This window comes from Mirounga leonina, unplaced genomic scaffold, assembly GCF_011800145.1.
Source record: "Mirounga leonina isolate KUSES-001 unplaced genomic scaffold, KU_Mleo_1.0 Mir_94, whole genome shotgun sequence".
Lineage (NCBI taxonomy): Eukaryota > Metazoa > Chordata > Mammalia > Carnivora > Phocidae > Mirounga > Mirounga leonina.
In genome coordinates this window covers 54,109,213-54,129,966 of record NW_023270855.1, presented here as the reverse complement: position 1 = coordinate 54,129,966, position 20,754 = coordinate 54,109,213, and the positions used below count along the sequence as shown (strand labels likewise).

At 57.3% G+C, this 20,754-nt stretch overlaps 2 protein-coding genes across 4 annotated transcripts in view; both read right to left on the bottom strand.

Moving 5' to 3' along the window:
* The window catches only part of C3 (complement C3), a 38,620-nt gene extending 30,563 nt beyond the window's left edge, over window positions 1-8,057 (bottom strand). Inside the window, exons 1-17 of the mRNA XM_034996445.1 lie at window positions 7,918-8,057; window positions 7,332-7,524; window positions 6,804-6,966; window positions 6,635-6,705; window positions 4,612-4,706; window positions 4,442-4,524; window positions 4,269-4,359; window positions 3,895-3,997; window positions 3,668-3,794; window positions 3,128-3,243; window positions 2,880-3,026; window positions 2,251-2,460; window positions 1,903-2,109; window positions 1,370-1,528; window positions 704-833; window positions 404-475; window positions 34-237 (exon numbers count right to left, since the gene is read on the bottom strand). Of these exons, the coding sequence (XP_034852336.1) occupies window positions 34-237; window positions 404-475; window positions 704-833; window positions 1,370-1,528; window positions 1,903-2,109; window positions 2,251-2,460; window positions 2,880-3,026; window positions 3,128-3,243; window positions 3,668-3,794; window positions 3,895-3,997; window positions 4,269-4,359; window positions 4,442-4,524; window positions 4,612-4,706; window positions 6,635-6,705; window positions 6,804-6,966; window positions 7,332-7,524; window positions 7,918-7,988 (2,242 nt within the window). The 5' untranslated portion in view covers window positions 7,989-8,057. The remainder of the gene's footprint in view (window positions 1-33; window positions 238-403; window positions 476-703; window positions 834-1,369; window positions 1,529-1,902; window positions 2,110-2,250; window positions 2,461-2,879; window positions 3,027-3,127; window positions 3,244-3,667; window positions 3,795-3,894; window positions 3,998-4,268; window positions 4,360-4,441; window positions 4,525-4,611; window positions 4,707-6,634; window positions 6,706-6,803; window positions 6,967-7,331; window positions 7,525-7,917) is intronic.
* Window positions 8,058-12,153: 4,096 nt separating this feature from the next.
* On the bottom strand, window positions 12,154-20,529 carry GPR108 (G protein-coupled receptor 108). Of its 3 annotated transcripts, XM_034997025.1 has the most exons (18): window positions 19,988-20,529; window positions 19,262-19,381; window positions 18,377-18,427; window positions 18,128-18,210; window positions 17,314-17,438; window positions 17,116-17,177; window positions 16,938-17,006; window positions 16,736-16,840; window positions 16,401-16,534; window positions 16,215-16,290; window positions 15,667-15,740; window positions 15,465-15,582; window positions 15,242-15,372; window positions 15,111-15,154; window positions 14,842-14,891; window positions 14,596-14,679; window positions 14,343-14,467; window positions 12,154-14,116 (listed from the first exon to the last, which is right to left on the bottom strand). In XM_034997025.1, the coding sequence occupies exons 1-18, from the start codon at window positions 20,201-20,203 to the stop codon at window positions 14,044-14,046; spliced, it is 1,740 nt and encodes a 579-aa protein (XP_034852916.1). In that variant the 5' UTR covers window positions 20,204-20,529; the 3' UTR covers window positions 12,154-14,043. The 3 variants fall into 3 exon arrangements, with proteins under 3 accessions (XP_034852916.1, XP_034852917.1, XP_034852918.1); XM_034997026.1 differs by lacking the exons at window positions 19,262-19,381; window positions 19,988-20,529 and adding an exon at window positions 19,006-19,217; XM_034997027.1 differs by lacking the exons at window positions 17,314-17,438; window positions 18,128-18,210; window positions 18,377-18,427; window positions 19,262-19,381; window positions 19,988-20,529 and having other exon boundaries at window positions 17,085-17,169.
* Between the last annotated feature and the right edge of the window lie 225 nt (window positions 20,530-20,754).

Here is a 20,754-nt window from a genome sequence, read left to right as displayed (position 1 = left end):
CCCCCCCCCCCCCCCCCCCCGCAGCAGACTCACTCCGGGCCAGTCCCAGGGGGCCATCGTGGCTGTGCTGGAGCCGCAGCTGGGTGATATAGTTGCAGCAGTCGAGGAAGGCCTTCACGCACCGCTCCTTCTCCTCGTGGAAGATGAACTGGGCCCTGCGCTCGCAGGGGAACTTCATGGGGTTGTCCCGCATGCCATCCTTGCAGCACTTGCGCACGTCCAGCGGGTACTGGCCCTCTGGGGGGGCACAGACCCCACGTCACGCCCTCAGCCCGGGGCCTTGGAGCAGGAGGAACTCGGGACAGCGCCGCGGGGAGGCCGACCCCAAGGCCAGGCCCTGCCGCCTCCCTCCTTGGCTGGGGCCCCGTGTGGGCAGGGGGCAGGGGGCGGGCAGGGCTCCCACCTTTGTCTAGCCTCTTCTCCATGAGCCGGACGGAGCGGCGGCGCCGGGCGGCTGGTTTGGGGCACTCAAGAGCTGAGGGGCAGGCGGACAGCAGCGGGATGGATTAAGCACCGACCACGAGTCCTCGATGTACTCCTCTCCGTAGCCACGGGGGAGGGGAGTTGTTGCTCCCATTTGACAGAGGAGGAAACTGAGGCTCAGAGAGCAGTGGCTTGCTAGGTGGTGGCGGAGGCAGGACTTGAACCCGGGGCCGCCTGACCCCAGAACCCTGCCCTCCACCCTGCCCTCCCCGGCGCTCACTTGTCCTCTGGGCCGTCTGCAGGTTTATGTTGGTCTTGAGGGCCAGCCCCGCGTCCGTGAAGACCCCGGCATAGTCCTTCCCGCTGCCCGCCGTGCAGCCGATGTCTGCCTTCTCCACCACGTTCCAGATCTGCGGGGCCCAAAGGGGTCACGGCCGCGGCCTCCACGCCCTGGCCAACGCGCCCACCCGCCCCTCCGTTCTCGTCCCCAGACCCGTCTCAGAGCTGCGACCCGGCCGTGGCCACGACCACCCCCAGCGTGGGCTTGTCCATCCGCACTCCCTTCTGCAGCCTTTTTTTTTTTTTTAAAGATTTTATTTTTATTTATTTATTTATTAGAGAGCGAGCGAGAGAGAAACAGCATGAGAGAGGAGAGGGGCAGAGGGAGAAGCAGGCTCCCCGCTGAGCTGGGAGCCCGATGTGGGACTCGATCCCAGGACCCTGGGATCATGACCTGAGCCAAAGGCAGTTGCTTAACCAACTGAGCCATCCAGGCGCCCCCCTTCTGCAGCCTTAACGTCCAGCCCACCTGTGTCCGCTCCGACCTCCTTCCAGCCCACGCCTGACCCCCCTTCCGGTGCCCTCCGCAGCGCCACCGCCACCTCAACCCAACGCCACCCCTTTGCCTCTGCTGCCTTCCACCCGACCGTAGCGGCCGGGGGCGCACCTTGCTCTGAGTCAACTTGTTCTTCTTGTTCAGCACGAACACACCCTTGTCCACCGCCACGAGCCCCACTCGGGCCCCCGGGTCACCCTGGATCTTGAGGATCATCTGCTGTCCAGGCAGGTGTGGCCTCTCGTCCTTCCTGCCACCTTTCACCACCAGCTGTGGGGGGGTGGTGGACGGGGGGGGCAGGAGTGAGGGGTCAGCGCTGCCCAGGCCGGGTCTCGGTCAGCCGAGGGCAGTTGTGGTGCTGCTGGAGCCAGAGGGAACGAAGGCAGGAAGGCCAGGAGAGAGAAAACGTGGGAGCAAGAGAGGCCCCGCCCCGAGGCTGAAACAGAGCGGTGCACCGGGAGCAAGGGGGGGTGTAGGTGTGGGGTGGGGGAGAGAAGGGGCTGGGAAAGGAGAAGACAGAGGCAGAGACGCTATGACCACCGTGGAGAGCCCACCCGGAAGGCTGGAGAGAGGCAGAGACTGAGAAAGCACTGGCCAAGTGGGGAGTCCCAGGCTGGGTGCAGAGGAAGGCTTGGGAAGCTTACCGTGCCCATACAGGAGTCCTTGACATCCACCCACACGGAATCGGCCACCACCTCCCTCTGGCCCTTGTTGTCAAGGACTGTGTAATAAGCCACCAGGCGGAAGGAAGGAATGAAGTCCGTAGTGATGGTCAGAGGCATGACGACCAGGTCCTGGCCAGGTTCCCGCTTCTGGCGGCCCACCTTCAAAATCTTCCCTTTGTTCATGATCTGGGGGGAACAAGTTGGTATAGGATCAGCAAGGTGGGAGGGAGTGGGGCGACCTGGGCTTGGGAGTGCTGGAGAAGCAGCTTGTGGGGGGGGGTTGTGGGGGGGTGGGGGTGGTGCCTGGGATCTTAGGAAGCCACAGACCAAGTAGGTGTAGTAGGTGATGGTCCGCTCCTGGTTGGGGTCTGCTCGCAGGTGGAAATTGACATTGAGGGTTTCCCCTGGCTTGAGCTCCAAGCGAGGCACGGAGAGATGCAGGTAGTTTTTGACGTCGCCCATGGCGGTGTAGGGTTGGGCCTCCATATTCCTGGTGGCCTGTCGAGACTGTGGGATACCATCCTTCTTCGTGCTTACCTGCGCAAGGAAAGAGGGATGAATGCTGGCCCCCCAAAGATGTCCTTGTCCTAATTCCTGGGACCTGTGAATATGGTATCTTCTGTGGCAAGAGGGACTTTGCAAATGGAATTAAATTAAGGATCAGAGGATGGGAGATTGTTTTGGATTATCTAGGTGGGTTGAATATAATCACAATGATCCTTCTAAGATAGCTAAGCAGCCAGAAGGACCCCTAGTGCAGACGAGAACTCTCTGCAAATGAAAACATCTCTGTGTGAATGAAAATATCTCTATATGAGTGACATGATCCCTTTATGCAAATAAAAGGGCCCCACTCTGCAGGTGGCAGGATGGCTGTGGGCAGCGGGCAGGGTCCCTCTGTGTAAATACAGTTCCCTGGCTCTCTAGAATGGGGCCCCAGGTGGGTGAGGACTCACGGTGATGAGCAGCGGCTGCGGGTGCTTGGGTGTGTTCATGGTCAGCTTGGCCACACCATCTTCCTGGGTTAAGGCTTGTGCTTTGGTGCCTGTGATCTCCACGGGGATGTGGCGGGCTGGGGAGCCGTCAGGGTTTGTCACGAACACCTGTGGGTGCAGGGGCAGGTGGAGGGGGTGTAGATGGACCCAGAGACGTAGCCAGTGCTCCAGAGCAAGATGGGGGATTGCAGGACCACCCTGGGTCTCACCATGAGGTCAAAGGGCATGGCTGGTTTGAAGTACTTGGGTGTCTTGGTGAAGTGGATCTGGTAGGGGGAGGTCACGATGGGGATCCCGCTGTACTCCGCCTCCACCATGTCACTGCCTGAGGGGGCCAGCCATGAGGGCATGTTCCTGGGCCACCCCTCCAGACTGGACCCCACCTTCATACCAGGTCTCCCGCCACCCCGACTGGGCCTCCTCTGTCCGACTGGATCCCACCTTCATTCTGGGTCTCCCTCCTCAGCCTGGGCCTCCTCTGTCAGACTGGATCCCACCTTCATACTGGGCCTCCCCCCCCACCCCGACTGGGCCTCCTCTGTCAGACTGGATCCCACCTTCATTCTGGGCCTCCCCACTGAGACTGGGCCTCCCTTGTCAAGCTGGATATCACTTTCATCTGGATCTCCTCTCTTAGACTTGGCCTCTCCTCTCCCTTCTCAGACTGGATTCCACCCTCATTCTGGGCCTCTGCCCTCAGACTGGGCCTCCCCCCTCAGCTGGGCCTCTGTGCTCAGACCAGGTCTCACCTGAGTGCAAGACAACGGTGACTGACACGTACAAGGACTTCCCCACCAAGGCATTTGCTTGGGAGGGGTGCACCCCGTCCAGCAGGACCTTTCGGCTCAGCTTGGCCTCCCCAGTGCCATCTTCTATCTGGGAAGAGGAAAGGAGACTCAGAAAGGGGGAGGAGTGAGGGGTGAGGGTAGGGGAGGGCGGAAGTTCAGAGTGGAGGAGGCTCAGAGGGGCAGAGCACCGTAACACGGGTGAGGGACTGGGCCAGCGAAATCCTGTGGTCACCATCCTGGATCCCAAAGATGACGAAGGCTGTTCCATCCACATTCTTCCCATACAAGAACCTGAGAGGCAAGAGAGTCTCAGGTGCTCCTCTCCTGAAAGGCACACCTCCCTCCAAACATCCACTCACTCCTCCCGCAGAGCCCCTGGTCCCTCACTTGGTTCTCACCTGGTTCTTACCTGGTCCATATCTGGTCCCTCACCCAGCCCCTCACCTGGCCCTCACCCGGCTCCACCCCTGGCTGCTCACCTGATCCTCATCTGGCCCTCACCTGCCCCCTCACCTGCCTTCCTCACCTATCCTACCACCTGGCCCCATTCCCAGCCCCTCACCTGGCTGTGATGGTGACCTCCAGGCCCTCTGGGTCATCGATATAGTAGAATTTCTCTTCAGGCTCCAGTTGGACCTCAAAACTGGGCAGCACTGGGGGAAGAGACACACCAGTAGGGCACCAGCACTGGAGCCTGGCGCCACGGGGGCCCCCACCCAGACTCCCTCCTCTTACCATATTCCTTCACCTCGAACTCAGCGGAGAAGACCTGCTGCGGGGCATCTTCGTAGTGGACCTCGATTTTCCACTGCCCCATGCTGTGGGGGAAGGCAGGCGAGTGAGCCCCACATGCCCCCACGCCCTCCCTTGGGATAGGGAACCCCCTCCAGGAGGGCCTGACATACTTGACCAGCTCCGGGATGTTCCAAGACTGGGACAAGATGCCAACCTGGTTTTGAGAAGACAGGGAGTCCTGCTTGATGGGAACACCGTCGGGGGTCTGTGGAGACAGGGAGAGTGTGTCTCTTTAGAGATCAGGCTTAACCCCTAGGTTCTCCTCTCCCTCTCTGTGTCTGGCCACTCTTGTGTGTCACGACTACTGGTTTTGAACGTGGACTTGGGTCAGTCGGCCTGGATTCAAATCTCCGCTTTGCCATTTATGAGCTGTGTGACCTTGGGCAAGTTCCTTAACCTCTCTGTGCTCAATGTGCCCATCTAGAAAAAGGGATAAATAGAGCTCCTACTTTATTGGCTTGGGACCTGGTTAATGTAAGCCGGAGCTCACTATCATCAGTGTCTGTCTGAATACTAACAATAACTAGCATTTACCACCTACTTTGGGCAGGACTCTGTGGTAAGCATTTTGTGGGTGCTGAGCCACAAAGGATTGCCTATGTTCGACTCTTTGACCTACAAGGATAGCAATTACATGTGGTTCGACCAAATCCACATTATTTCATTTGTTGCCAATAATGAAACGTCAGGAGACATCATGTAAACATCTGGCTTTCTGGCTCCTCTTGGAGATTGGGATAATTGTGGATAACGGATTCCTGTTGGTACGAGGCGACATTTGACTGGAATTGGGCCAAGGTTGTGCCATTAGACGTGTGTGTTGGCCGGTCCCCACAAATTCCACTGACCCCCAAAATCAGCTCACGGCTGTCAGAACCTGGTCCCTGTTACCTTTGCATGATTTCAAGAAATGCTCATGATGATTCTCTGAGAAAGACCCACCTCTTCCCTCCCTCCTTCACTTCCTCCTTCCATTTTCCCTCCCCCCTTCCTCCCTTCTCCCTATATGCCAAGCACTTTCTGGGTTCAGGAGATAAGGCCCTGAGCGAACAGATAAAAATCCCTTCCCAGGGGCGCCTGGGTGGCTCAGTTGGTTAAGCGACTGCCTTCAGCTCAGGTCATGATCCTGGAGTCCCTGGATCGAGTCCCGCATCGGGCTCCCTGCTCAGCAAGGAGCCTGCTTCTCCCTCTAACCCCCCCCCCCCCACGTCATGTACTCTCTCTCTCTCTCATTCTCGCTCTCTCAAATAAATAAATCTTTAAAAAAAAAAAAATCCCTTCCCATGTGGAATTTAGGTTCTGTGGAGGTGGGGGAGGGGGCAATTAGCAAATGAATAAACCCAACTGTTAGGATGCCAAGAGGAGATGACAAGAAGGGAAAAGATTGTGGTGTGTGTACATTGAGGGGGAGGGGGTGGCAATTTTATAGGAAGCTCAGGGAGGCTTCTCTATAAAATTGGGACATTGGTGACATTTGAGCAAAGACTTGAAGGACGTGAGGGGGGCAAGCAGTGTGGGTATTTGGAGGAAGAGGGTTTTCTGGGTACAGGGGAACAACGTGTGCAAAGGTCCTGGGGCAGGTCCTGCATGGCAGTTGGAGCTACAGCAAGGAGGCCCATGTGGCTGAAGCCGAGTGAGTAAGGGGAAGAGAGAGAGGAGGGGAGGACAGAGAGGGGACAGGGCAGGTCGTGCTGGGTCTTGGGGACCACAGGAGGACTTAGGCTTTTAGGCCAGGGAGGTGGGAACACCTGGAGCGCTCTGGGCAGAGGAGGACAGGACCTGAGTTGGGTGCTCGCGGGCGCCCTCTGGCTGCAGGAGGCGGAATGAACTACATAGGTTTTATCCGTCACCCCAAACTTCAGATGAGAAAACTGAGGCCCAGGAAGGTGAAGTGACCTTTCTGGAGTGACGCAGTAATCAGAGATTTATCTGGAGCCAGAATCCACATGGTATCCCTTGTATCTCTTCCCTGTTTCCAGGACTCTTTCTGTGTTTGTGGCTCTACACATCTCTTTGCCTTTAGGTCTCTTCAGGTATGCCTTTTCTGGAGTCTGTTTCTCTGTCTCTCTCTATCTCTTTGTCTCTCCCCGAGTCTCCGCTCTGGGCGTATCTGGGGCCCTGGCTGGCTGGTACCTGGATGACGACGATAACACTCCGACCCACGGGCAGCAGGCTGTGGTCCAAGGTGAAGATCCGATAGAGGACTGGGAGGTGGTGGGAGAGAAAGGGGACGGTGGGTGAGGCCCTGCCCCTCCCTGCAGCCCGGCCCCTGGCCCTCTCCAGCCGCTGCCCAGCCCCTTACCTGTGGATCCTGGGGTGTAGATGGTCTTGTCTGTCTGGATGAAGAGGTACCCGCTCTGAGGGCTGATCAGCACCACCTTCTCCACCACGGTGGCCCCAAAGTCCGCCTGGATAGTCACGAATCTGTTTCCCCTCTCTGATATTAACTCCTTGTCGGTCGGGATCTAGGGGTGGACCAGAGGATCATTAGGGGTCTCCTTCTGGGCCCCTTGCCCACATCCGGCCCCCAGGCCTTCAGTGGGGCCCACACCGGCCCCTCCTACCAATAGCACCTGCCCAGCACTCCTGGTCTCCCTGGTGTGCCCAGGTTGGGAGAGGATGGCTACTCGGAGAGGGACCAAGGGCTAGAGAGGCGGTAGGGGTCAGAGAGGGGGATAAGAAGGGGGAATCAGACAGGGGGCTCAGAGGACCTCACAGTGGGGAGGGGCTCAGGATAGGAGGGGCTAGTTGAAGGAGGAGTCTCAGAGAGGGGCGGGCTCTGACGTGGGAGGGGCTCAGAGAGGGCTGGGACATCAGCAGGTGCACCCACCCTGATGGTGACGGTGCTCATGTAGTCGTTGGCGCTGGTCAGATCTGTTTTCTCGTTGGACAGCACTTGCTTCTTGGCTGGGAAGTCGTGGACGGTGACCATGACTTCAACATTCTGCTTCAGGTCGTGGGCCTCCAGCACCACGGTCTCCTCGTTCCCCAGCCGCAGGATGTTGGGGGTGATCATGGAGAACCTGCAGGAGCAGGTGGGGGCAGGGGATGCTGTTCTAGGGACCCGGCATCCCAACCCTCACCCACACGTCGGGAAAATCCCAAATCCCCATGCGGTCAGATCTCGAGGCCTTCACTACCGCGGCAGAATCACTGAACAGTACACCCCATGCACCCTAGACCCGCAGACCCCTGGTTGGAGAAACACCCCCCCATCACAACCCTGAATTCCACAAACACCCAACTCATGAACTCTTGAACTCACAGGCAGCCCGAATTCATTAACAGCCCAACCCACTGGCCCCTACCTCCACAGGCACCCAAATGCACCCTGAATTCTCCTGAGACCTGACCCCGCAAACACCCACTCCAACCTCAGAAGCAACCGTGTTGGGGAAGGGGTCGGGATCACTCACAGGGGCTCCCCCAGCAGCAGGGGGAGGTTGGCCAGCAGCAGCAGCAGGCTGGGGCCTGAGGCAGGCCCCATGGTGCAGGGGCAGTGGAGGGACCGCGGGACTGAAGGATGGAGGGAGAGGATTGGGAGGGAATGAGCGGAGGCTGTTGGAGGCTGCCTTTTATCCAGCTCCTGCCTCCCGCCCCCCCGTCCACCTCAGCCCAGCCCACGGCTCCGGTGGCCTTCCCCTCCCTGGAGCTGCCCCAGATTTCTCAATACTATTTCCTAAGTTCTTCAGTCCCTGGGGCCAGCGTGTCCTGAGGTAACTAACCCAAGGGCATGTCCTCCTGCAACGTGAACACACCTTCCCTTTGCCATGGCCTCCCTCAGGGTCAAGGCCAGCTGGTGAACCTTTCCCTGTTGCACCTACTCTGTGCTGGAGGAACACTGAGGGCCAGAGAGCCCCCCACCCCAGGTATCTGGGCCTGACCCCCAGTCCACTTTGGGCCGTGCATTTATTAACCAAACCCTTCCTATGAGTCCGTCTCTATTCTGGTAGCAAGAGTCCTTCATCCATGCTGGGGTCAGGCTGGGGGACAGAGTCCAGCACCGAGGCTCCGGGCCCCATGGATTGTCTTCTCAGTGGAGAAGAACCCTGCTGCTTGGAGGGTCAGGGAGGATTTCTGAGAGGGGGATATTTCAGCTGGGCTTTGAAGTATGTGTAGAAGTTCGCTATGCAGGTGAGCATGTTTTTTAGGGCAAGGGGAGCCTGTACTTCCCTTCACCTACCCTTGTCAGGTGACCAACATGGTCTGAATGACTATGATGATTAAAAAAAAAAAAGTCGTGGGGCGCCTGGGTGGCTCAGTTGGTTAAGCGACTGCCTTCGGCTCAGGTCATGATCCTGGAGTTCCGGGATCGAGTCCCGCATCGGGCTCCCTGCTCAGCAGGGGTCTGCTTCTCCCTCTGACCCTCTTCCCTCTCGTGCTCTCTGTCTCTCATTCTCTCTCTCTCAAATAAATAAATAAAATCTTAAAAAAAAAAAAGTCGTCATCGAGCAAATTCCCCATTGCTAGCTTTTTTTCTGTCTTACATCAACATTCTCTTAAGATATTGTTATTATTACTATTATTATGAATTGCATTTAGTTTTTTTGGTATGAATACCTAATATATTCATATGGTTCAACAGCTAAAAGGTGCAAGGAGGTGTACAAGGAAAAGGTAACTTTCCTTCTATTCCTGTTGGCAAACTTTCAGGTTTCGGATGTCACAGTGCAACCAAATTTCAGGTTTCCTTCCAGAGATATCTCATGCATTTATACATGTTCACGAGTTTTAAAAACAAGTGATCAGGGTTCTCTACGTGCTGTTCTTCCTGGTTTCCCTGCCTGGGTTACACCTTGCTTTTTCCTAAACAATATCCCTTAGAGATTGTTTAATACCAGTGCCTAAAGAGCCTCCTTGCTCTTAGAGGCAACTGCCTCACCTTGCATTGTACGAAAGTAACTGGCCTCTTCCCCGTGGACAGACTTCCATGGTTACAAGCCATGTTGTCTCCAGTGAGTAATCTTGAGCCTGCATCACTTTCCAGTTCCAACACTTATTAGTGGTAAACTTTGGGCACCTGACTAATAACCACTCTGAGCCTCAGTTGCCCCATGTAAAGTGAGGTTATAAATAGCACTCACTTCACAGGGTTGTTATTGCCATGAAAGGATGTAACCCTGTATCAAAGGTGACTCATATGGATCCTATGGATCAGGCTAGAGCGTAAGGGCTAGCGTGAATAATCTCGCTAGATTTTGCTGTCTTTCCCTCCATAACTGTATTGATTTACATACTTGCTGACCCTGCAGGAAATTGCTGATTTCCCCACTGCCTCGCCATGACAGCCTGTTGGCAAAGCTTTGCATTCTTGCCTCAGTATCATTTTGACGTGCATCTGTTGGATTCCCAGCAAGGCTGTGCATCTGGGGGAAGGGGTGTGTGAAGTCCAGGGCACAGGAGGCAACTGATGGGGGGATCCTGATCTCTGAAGGACTGGTTTCCAAAGTCCCAAGGAAGGGGTTAATGGGGAACTCAGTGAGGATTTCCTGTAAACCACGCTCCTTTCCTGGCCATGCTGGCATGCCTGGAGTTGGGGGAGGCGGGCAGAAACAGAGCAAACTTGGCCCCTGTCTGCTTTGATTGCGACACCCCTTCTTTGGAAGAAAGGGGAAGAGTGCAAATGCCTGCCTACTGTCCAGAATTGAGAGTAGACTTCTGAAACAGGGGAGGGGGGTAGAGGGGAACCTGCTAGGATCTCCCAACCCCCCATTACTCCCTCTCTTCCCCTCCCCACCCCCCAAACCCACCCTATTTCCTGGATTCATCATAGCCTTAAACATTCGGGCTCTGTGGCTTGACCATCTTGGGCAGGTGTTGCTGCTGGCCTCCGCCTTCCTGTGAGCCTCGGTGTCTTCTTTCTCAGAGCCTCAGTTAATCCTGCTCAACGATGGGATCAATGATAGTTCCTGCTGTTTGTTTTTTTTTTTTTTAAAGATTTTATTTATTTATTTGACAGAGAGAGACACAGCGAGAGAGGGAACACAAGCAGGGGGAGAGGGAGAGGGAGAAGCAGGCTTCCCGCTGAGCAGGGAGCCCGATGTGGGGCTCGATCCCAGGACCCTAGGATCCTGACCTGAGCCGAAGGCAGACGCTTAACGACTGAGCCACCCAGGCGCCCCAGTTCCTGCTGTTTTGTCAATGAAAGGTGCTGAGATGCTTCGGAACCCTGGGCTTACAAACTTTATGCTCATGGTGGTGGAAGTCTGGGAACGATCCTGTCCCTGATCTCTAGGAAGTGACCAGAGGGACGAAGGCAAATGCAGAGCAGGGCCTGCTAGGAAGGAAAGAATTCTTTGAGGCTTCTTCCTGGGGGTGTGCATTGGTGCCCAGAAGTGTGGGAGAGGGATGGCAGGCAAGATAAGCCAGCAGGGGAGAGAGAGGAGGAGACTGGGGAGAGTGGGATGGGACTTCCAGTTAGCTGGTGCACCCTGCCCAGCATTCCAGATATGGAGGGAGGGAGAACCAGTTTGCCTGAGCTGAGTGGGGTATCTGGGACATATTTAACCCTAACAAAGTATTTGCTGTTTAGCTGCAATTCAAATTGAACTGGATGTCCTGTATTTTGTCTTGCCACCCTAGCTGGAAGGGCAAGGAGAGAAGAAGGGGAAGGAAGTGGGGATGATTTCTGGGTGGGGGGAGGTGCCCCCCTCCACCCCACGCCTGCTTGAGTGCAGTTACTTCCCCACTGCACCCTCACACACACACACACCCTTCAGAGGCAGTGCCAGGCCTGGGAGCATCAGGGACCACTCTCCCTCCTGGCCCCCCACTTCCAGAATGGGGTCCTTGCTACACTGCTTTCTGAGAATTTCCCTCCCCCCACCATGCAACCTGAGCTTCCCCTTCTCACTACTTATTACTCATTAACTCGAAGATAAACTTGGCCTGGTTGAGTCTCATCTGCCCCTTGGCTCCTTCCCCCCAACCCCCACCCTGCACCCTCCCACTCACACCCGGAAGAGGCCGGGGCACCAGGGCCCCCACCTTGAAGGATGCAGGGGCAGAGGTTTTGGCCTCCTAGGCTCAGTTCCTAATCTGTAAACTGGACAGTCCCACAGCCACGGAACTTCCCTCTGAGTCTTGGGGTGACAAGCTGGTAGCATCAGCAAGCAGAACGCTCGGCCTGGTGCCCCACACATAGTGAATGCTCAACACACCTGGACTGCGTTTTTATCTTTCCCAACACCTGCTCCTCCACCTTCGTGCCTTATTTCCGTGACAGTCCCGCCAGGCCTCCAGGCCAGGGTCCCCCCCCTTCCTCCCTGTCCCCTGCATTCTCTGTCCCAGTCTGCCCATTCTCTCCACCCTTGTGGTCCGTGGCCTCCCCGCTGTAGGCTCACTGCTTCCAGCCCACCTACTCTACAGCAACTGGGGACTTTTTCTAAAAACACAACTTTGCAATCCTACAGAATTATGATGTGGAAAACAGGAATACACACGAACGAGGCGAAGGGCTCCGTGAGACTCGGACGCAGCACCTTATCTCACCAACCTTGTTTATTCCACATCCCTATTTTACAGACCAAGAAACTGAGGGCTTTGGCCACTTGCCCAAGATCCTCTAGCTGGCAAGAGCTGGGCTCCAGAGTTCACGCTCCTAAACTGGAGGAGTTTCTGAAGGCTGCTGTAACAAATGACCACAAACTGGATGGCTTAAAATAACACCTGTTTATTGTCTTACACATCTGGAGGGCAGATGTCTGCAATCAAGGTGTGGGCAGGGCTGCATTCCTTCATTTCCGTGGGGAGGCTCCAGGGCAGGAAACCTCTTCTAGGCTCTTCCGCTTCTGGTGGCCACTCCACTCCGTGGCTCGCGGCCCCTCCCTCCAGCCCCACAGCTCACCACCCCCACCCCCCGCCCCGACCAGTTTCCTTGTCACTCTCCTTCTCCGATGGACCTCTTGCGAGGATCCTTGTGCTGACACTGGGCAATCCAGGATCTCCTGCTATCTCAGGGTCTTTCACTAAATCACAGCTGCAAAGTGCCTTTTGTCACATACTGCAACATTCGCAGGCTCCAGGGACTGGACATCTTTGGGGAGCCATGGCCCTGCCCAGCCCTGCATGCACAGGGAGTAAGACATCGACCCTGTACGGCCATGTCCTTCCCTGCTTTAAACTTTTCCTTGGCTCCTGCAGGCACTGGCATTGAGTCCAACCGTGTCTGCATCTTTAGGCTTCTACCCCTTCCCAGCTCCAGCCAGCCCTGCAGTGGGACTCGCTGGCTATTCTGGGCTCCTCTGGCTTCACCTAACTTCCTCAGTCTGCAGTGCCTCCCCACTTCCTTGTCTGGCTGGGCTATTTATGCATTGGGCCCGTTATACTTGCTTCCGTTTGCAAGAAGCCTGACCTCAGCCCAATTCTCTACCTGTTGTCCCCGGCCAGGGACCCCAACCGCCCCCTTCCCAAGAAGTGTCTCCCAGAGCTCCGAAAGGGGCTCTAGGCCCTCTAGCTGAAGGGTGCCGTGGGACAGGGGGAGAGCCCTATCTCTGGAGCTGCCTGCCCCTGTCTGTGCACAGGTGCATCCCTAATCTGAGGTCATTCCTCAAAGTTCAGGGCAATTCACGAAAGGTGAGTGCGCAGCATTATCCGGGGCGACCCCGTGGGACACCCATTTTACAGGTTGGGAAACAGGTGAAACCACTTATCCAGGCTCACATGACAAAGGGGGCGAGCTCAAAAGGTTTGGTCGCAGGGAGTCTGGGCACAGGGGGGCAGTGCCATTGGTGGCAAAGTGCAGCTCTGAAACCAGACCCCTGTTGTTTTGGGTCCTGAGTCTCCCAGTTTGTCAGCTGTGTGACCCTGGGCAAGTGACTTAGCCTCTCTGTGTCTCACAGGCTTTCTGATAGGAATTAGGATCAACAGAAGCCTTGGAAGAGGGTGCGGCATAGAGCGATCACTATGTGTTAGCGACGGTTACTTCTAGTCTTCCGTGTGAGCTCTTGTGGGGCTGCTGCCCTTTCCCCTACTTCTCCATTCACCTTTCCCTGACTTCCCAGGCTGGGTCAAGACCCTGTGATGGAACTGTCTGGTGACTCAGCCCTCTCCCTGACTGGCCTCCACCCCCAACCGTAAGCCCCTTAAGTGGGTCCGGGCCACTGCTCTGCCCTCAGTATCCGGCATGGGGCCCGGCACAGAGCAGATGCTCAACTGATATTTACTATGTAGAGCAATGGATACTGCAACCCTCCCTCCACAAGGAATACAGGTCTCTAAATTGTAAACACAACCTCAGTGTTAGACCTCAACACGCAGAAAGGCAAGAAACCAGGGTAGCAAAATAGATCATATTGCACAGCTGCAAGAGGTGGGTGGCTCTGGGGCAGGGACAGGGCTGCCCAATGCTTGGGGAGAAGGGGGCCCTCTTCTGAATGGGCTCCTGGACCTCAGGTCCCAGAGAGCTGGGTGCTGCATGTACCCCAGCGCCCTCCTCCCCCTGCCACACATGCTTTGGGAGAGGAGCTGGAGAGTGAGGAGTGTATGCGGAGGGTGGAGGCGGGAGGTGGGGGAAGGAGGTCGGTTCCAGACACAGGGGATGGTCACAAAAGCTCCCGCCCGCTGGCTGTTTTGTTGAGTTTGGACAGGCCTTCCTGGAACCCAGAATCGGTCATTCTAGAGGCAAACAGCAAAGAGGTGGTCCAGGAGTTGAGGGGCACGAGGCCCCGCCTGCCCGGTGCCCGTCAAATCCACCCCTAGAGCTGCTTGCCCACCTGCTCCCCCCATGCCCCACCCACTCCATCCCCAGAACCCTGGCCCTGCCCACTCTGCCTCCAGAGTCACCACACTCCCCACTCCCCCACCCACCCCTGTGGGCTGGGGTGGCAGCGGGGGGGCTCACATTTGCTCCATCTGCGTGTCCTCCTCGTCCTCCTGGGGCAGCTGCAGGTAAGGGTTGTTGCCTGCCGGCTGGAACTTGTAGCCAGTGAGCACAAAGAAGGCCAGGGTGGAGCCCTCCACCAAGAGCTGGGGGGCAAGGCGAGTGGGAGTGTCAGGGATAGCCCCCGCCCCCCCAGCCACTGTCTGGCCCACCCACCTGTCCCCCACCGCCCAGCACTGTCTGGCCCCCCTCCTGCCATGGTCTCGGTCTTCACCTGGTACAGCCATTGCCACTGGAAGGGCATGGCCGCCCGCAGCAGGATGGCGATGATCCGTGTGAAGTAGACGTAACAGATGACCTGACAGGACACAGGGAGAGGGCCGAGTGTTGGGGCTCAGAGTGATGGCAGAAGGAGGAATTAGAATGGGTACGCCAATGGGCTGGTTGTACCCTCCCCCCCAGCAAAAACCAAAAACAAAACAGCCCCAAGTACTTCCCTGAGTGAGAACAGGGCTCTTACCATGATGTAGTAATGCCGAAACAGCTTCAGCTTGGCCAGGTTCACTGCCACTGAGAGGTTTGCATAGACGACGGAGGGGAAGGGGACAGGTATGGAGGAGGGACGTTCTGGGCAGTGTCCAAGGGGCAGGAAGTCTGGAGGGGCCCGTTCAGAGGACAGGGAGGAGGGGATGCCGGTGGGGAGGGAAGGGACATCCAGGGATCATAAAGAGGGGCCTGGAAGTGGGACAGGGGCCGGGGGCACAGCAGGTCCTGGGACCAGGGCCTCACCCTTTCCATCTGTGCCAGATGCGTCCTGGAGATGCCGGATGGACCTGGAACGGGACAGGGGACCCGGACGGCTGTCAGCACAGCCTCCTGCCACGTCTGCAAGGGGCAGGGGGCGGGGGCGGGATCCTCACCAGACCACAGGGAAGAGGATGGCGCCGCAGCAGATGAGATCCACCAGGAAGAGGATCTCCTTCCAGAGCACGTAGTCACTGGCTCCTTCCTCACGGGACTCGATGACAATGTAGGCCACATTGGCCAGGACCTGCGGGGCGGGGGGGGAGGGGGCGGTGTGGGGTGGGTAGGTGTGCCCCCAAGGGTGCACGCGTGCCTGCCCACCCGGGGCCCCAGGTGTACCTGCAGTGGAATCACGATCCCGAAGATCTTCTTCTCCTTGTCTGACAGGATGTACTTGACGAAGGCCCAGCCAGAGCCGATCAAGGCGATGGTGATGAAGAGGAGAGCGCCCTTCAGCCTGGGGAGGGTGTGGGTGGTGAGGGGGGGTGGTACCCGGCCCTCCCCAGCCTGCCCCCCACCTGCCACAGAGAAGGGCACTCACAGGTGTGTGATGTAATGCATGACAGCGAGGCCTTCGATGGGGTGGCCCTGGCTGTTGATGAAGTAGTAGTTGATCTGGAGGTGGATGGATAGATGGACAGTCAGACAGACAGGCGGACGTGTGGGTGGACGGTGGTACAAGTGGGAGGATGGTGGTGGTTCAGGAACAGGGACAGTCACTGTGGGCATGGTGGCCACAAAGTTGACAGAACCGACAGTTATGATCAGGTTGGCAGGTGGGCCCAGAAATGGGCAGTCGTGGCCATGACAGAGGAGGGGACCATCAGTCAGCAGGAGAGTCGGAGCTGGGCCAACGGACAGTCAGACTGAAGGGCAGAGGGTCACAGATGGACAGGACAGGCAGACAGCTGAGTTGGGTGGACAGTTGGGGGCCATGGTGATAAAAATGGCTGGATATGGGGACAGTTGGGACACATGAACTCCCAAGCCCAGGGTCTGCAGAGATTTGGGGAGTGGGCTCCACGGGCTTCTTCCTGGACCCAGAGACCCCAGCCCCACCCCCTTCTGCTCCTGGCCCAAGGCTCTCACACTGTGGAAAAGGAGGGAGATGCTCTTGGTGAAAGCCAGGACTGCCATGAGCCAGTGGATCTTGAAGACGTTGTACCTGGCAGGGGGGTCAGGGACAGAAGGGGGTGGGGGGCATCGGTCAGGGGCAGGGATGGGAGAGCGATGACGAGGGGAGGTGGGGGGACCCCCCAGGGACCAAGGCATTACATGTTCTTGCAGAGGACAGACACCCAGAAGATGCCAGCGGCCAGGAAGCAGGCAGACATGACCATGTACAGCTTGAAGAGGGGGATTTCCGCCGCTGACAGGAAGCCCTCGGGGTTCTTCTCCCGGATCATGACCTGGGGAGGGGGCAGGGTGGGTGGTGGGGATTTCATGCTAGCTCTGGACGTGCAGAGCTGTGAGGGTGCATCTCTCCCTCCCACTCTCAAGCTCCCCTTCTCTGTGCCTCAGTCTTCCCACCTCCCAGCTGGGCACATCAGCTTTCGTCCCACAGCACGGCCCCAGGGAGGATGTGGTGTAGCCAGCCCGCCTCTGCTCACCGTGATGTCGAACGGCTGCTCCTGGCCCGGCTTTGAGTTGTAGCAGTTGTGGAAGTTGAGGTTGTACTGGCCTTCCTCAGCCCGAGAGCCGATCACCACGTGGAACTGGGTGGTGGGGGCAGACAGGGGGAGATGGGGGGCTTCAGCCTGGGGATCCCCACTCTGGGGGGAGGTGGGGCCGTGGGCACTCACAGATACTCACACTGAAGTTGTAGGAATTGTTGAGATGCCCGAGACCCAGGACCAGTTCCTTGTCCTTCCCACTGAGGCCCTGAGGGAACAGAGTGCCTGCGTCAGCTGGCCCCAGGCCTGGGTCTCCATATGCCCCCCATCCCGAAGAGGAACAGACCTTCCTCCCTCCTGCCCTGGCTTCCTCGAACCTGCTGGTCCCCCTGAAACACTGTGGGTTTTGACTTGGCCTTGTCAAACGCAGTGGTGGTCCCTATAGGGGGCAAGTGAATGAGTTTAGGGATGGATGGACAGAAGGACAGCAGAAAGCTGGGCGCCGGGGGGGGAGGGGGGCATCCGCGCAGCCCTGGCCATCCACCCTCCCTGCTCACACAGCCAGCCTGACTCACCACTGTTCACTTTAGGGGTGACTGTGAGCTCTGGCTTCGGGGGCCCTGGTTTGGAGGGCACTTCAGGGAGGAGCCCAGGAGAGATGAACAGCTTCTTCTGTTCCCCATACTTCCGCACCTGGACCCTGGGGTAAGGGTGGGGGCTTCAGGGGTGAGGCCAGGAGGCTGAAGGCTTGGGTCATGCACACAACGTGTGCAGAGGAACTCAATGGTCCCTTGGGCCCTCAGGATCTCCTTTCTGAGGGCTGGTGTCAGGCTGAGTCAGTGATCACACAGTTCCAGCACTGGCCATCAGCCATCAAGACGGCTGCCCCATCTGGGCGCTGTGACTGTCCCTTCCCCTGACACTGACTTACTCATTCCACTTAAGTGCATTATTTAACATGAAAATGTATCTACAGACAGGCTACACAGTATTGTTGGACTCTGGTTCTTGGGCCTCAGTTTCCTCCTTTAGAATAGGGATGATATCAGTATAAAGAGTCGATGAATTAACACCTGTAAAAGCTCGCAGGACGCTCCCCACCAAATAGGAAGCGTTCAACAAGTATGAACGGTGGCTATCAATTCTCACAACACTCCTCTGTGTCTGTGAATTCTGCCCTGAGACCCCTACACTCCCTAGGCCCCCCTCCCCTTGCTCCCTCCTTCCCATAGTCACAAGGCTGGAAGGCAAAATTAAAAAGCAAGTGGTTTTCCTCCTAAGAGCATGAGGTTCTTTCCAGCTGGCTTCTCATTCCACCTGATAGCTTGCTTATGGGGGTATCACACCCAGGAAAAGATGAATGATAGAGCCTCTGGTCCACCAACTTACCGCAGATCCTTGGTGTTGATGAGGAAGAGAACCAGGAGATTGCTACTATTTTTCCGTAGAGGACAGTCGTGGGGGTCCTGGGTCTAGGGAGTGGGTAGGAGGGCGCCTTGGTTATCACCTCCCACTAGCCTGGCCCCACCCTGCCTCCTCCCCATCTACCTTGCAAGGGAGGGTCACTTCTTGCTCCCCTCCCTGTGAAAGAATGGGGGGGCCTTCCTCACCCCCTCCCCCACCTCCTCCTCCACTCACTGAGTAGGATCGAATGCTGCCAGATCGAGCCCGAGTCAGACTGAACCCCACCTGGCAGGTGGAAGGAAAAGGGGAAGAAATGAGGAACTGCATAGGGACCTCCCCAAGCCACCTCTCTTAGTAGCAAGAGAAATGTGACCTCAAATTGACTGAACCCTTACTGTGTGCTAAGTCCCACATTCACTCATGGAATTCCAACAACCTGTCTTGCCCCTGCCCCCTCATACTCTTAACTCCTAACCATCCCGTGCAGCTCAACTTCGATGTCGCTTCTCCGGGGTGGGGGGTGGAGGGGAGACCCTCGCTGGTCCTCTGGACCTAGCCCACCCTGTTTTCACTCAATTAAAATGTTGATGTAATAAATACAAATAAATAGATAGATGGATAAAATGTTGATGGCTTCCTGCCTTGAGCTGTGGAATCCAGCACGTGTGGACTTGCATCTAGGCACTGTGACTCTGAGCAAGCCACATACCTCTGAGCTTGTGTCAACACCTGTAAAGCTGGGTTTACAGGTGTAACGTTTTCACAGCATCCCTGAGAGGTGGCTATGAGAGAACAGACCCATGGAAACTGCTCTGCCAGGTACCTGGGACTCAGTGGGCATTAAAAAAATGCTAGCTACTTACTCTGACTGCAGGAACTGGGGATATCTTGTGCATTGGTGTGCCCTTCCTCCACCAACCCCAGCTCAGGGCCCAGCACATATTGCACGAGATTTTATTATTCCCATGTTACAGATGAGGAAACGGAGGCTCAGAAAGGCCAATGGACTTGCCCAAGATCACATGGATGAGAGGCGGAGCTACGAACTGGGGACTGGAGGAGGGTTTGGGAAACTTGTGCACCTCGCCCTCCTCCAGCAAAGTCCTCAAAGCCCCTCACCAGCGGGGCCTTCTCTTCTGTGTCCTGGAGGCCCAGTCGCAGGAGGCTCAGGTCCACCTCCAGGGAGCCATTGGCGTAGAAGCCGAAGCTGTTCAGGGGGATGTCTGCTCGCTTCTCCCCCTGCCGGAGACCAAGGAAGCAGAGGCAGCTCAGACTTCTTCCCACCAACTCAGCCCCACGGCTCTGGCGCGGGGTAGGAACAGGGAGCCCCAGCTCCTCCAGCCACTGTTCTGAGAGTCCAGGAAGAGAAAGCCTGGGGCACCTGGAAGTCTCCGCACGGGGTGAGCACCACCCCGAGAGCAGACTTATTTATCTTGGCGTGCCGAGCCCCGACCTCCCAGACAGTTTGTAGATTCCAAGATCCCAGTGAGTGCCCAGAGGACCCCATTCTAGAAAACCCAGGGACTCCCCTGGGAGGCGCCAAGGGCCCCAGCGCAGAGCGATCCCAAGAATTTAGAGGATTAAGGAGGGTGGGTAGTCCCTGGAGGTGAGGTCCCACCCCCGGTGGGCCGGGCACAACCCTAGCGTGGTCGGGCAGGCAACTCCACGCGAGGTCTGAGGGGGACTCCTCGGACGAGACCACTCGGGGCCTGGAAACGGGGGGCGGCGGACGGCTCCATCCCGCGTAAGAAGAGGGGGAGGTAGGACGAGACCACTCCACACCAGGGGCTTCCTAGGAAGCGAAACTGCGCTCCCCGCCCCGCTCCGCCGCGCGACGGGACTCACCGTCAGCGCCAGCCGGTGGATGCGCCCCGAGCAGCCGCCCAAGAGCAGGAGCAGCAGTAGCCGCAGCCCCCACTCCGCGGGGCTCCGACGGGCGAGCCCCCTCCTCTCGCTCACTGCCATCTCTGGAGCCGCCACCTCCCCAGACACCGCCTCTGACGCACCCACCCGCCTAAGGGTGAGCCAATCGCAGCACGATGGGGGCCGACCCTCGGGCATGTCAAGCCCCTCCAGCCAATCAGCGACCGTTTCCTCGAAAAGCCGCACCACTCCCCCTCACGACACCAAATGGACATCACCAGCTCCGAATGGGCTGCTGATACTGCTTAACCCGCCTCCACTCTCACCAATCACTAGAACGACTGTACTGATGTCATTTGATAAACAGTCCATCTAACCAATTCTGATGGATCTGATATCCCGCCCTTGAAGCGGAATTCCTTCCCCCACGCCCAACTGAAGATCGGTCCAGGACTACATTACCCAGAATGCAGTGAGACCAGACGGCGCTACAGGGCATTCAATAAACTACATTTCCCAATATCCCCAAGGACGGACTTCCTCTTTTTACCCGGGGGATGTGGCTCCCAGCCAGAGCACAGGCTTTTGGTAAACACGCACATCTGCTGAGGCCTGCCCTGGTCTAATTTTCCTGATCCACGAAAGGCCGAAACCTAGCCCCAGGCTAAATCTTGACCCTAGGATGGCCTATGACCCCGGGCTGAATTCCAGCGTTAGGCGGAGCCTGCTTTATCCTAGAGTGAGGCAGC

Excerpts from the sequence above, each read along its gene's own strand:
- GPR108 (XM_034997025.1), bottom strand. The coding sequence starts at position 20,203 with ATGCCCGAGGGTCGGCCCCCATCGTGCTGCGATTGGCTCACCCTTAGG. Across the intron at positions 14,892-15,110 it reads ATCTGGCACAGATGGAAAGG|TGGCAGTGAACCTGGCCAAG; the intron begins GTGAGGCCCTGG and ends CAAACCTCTCAG. Across the intron at positions 14,117-14,342 it reads GACACGCAGATGGAGCAAAT|AATGACCGATTCTGGGTTCC; the intron begins GTGAGCCCCCCC and ends GTTTGCCTCTAG.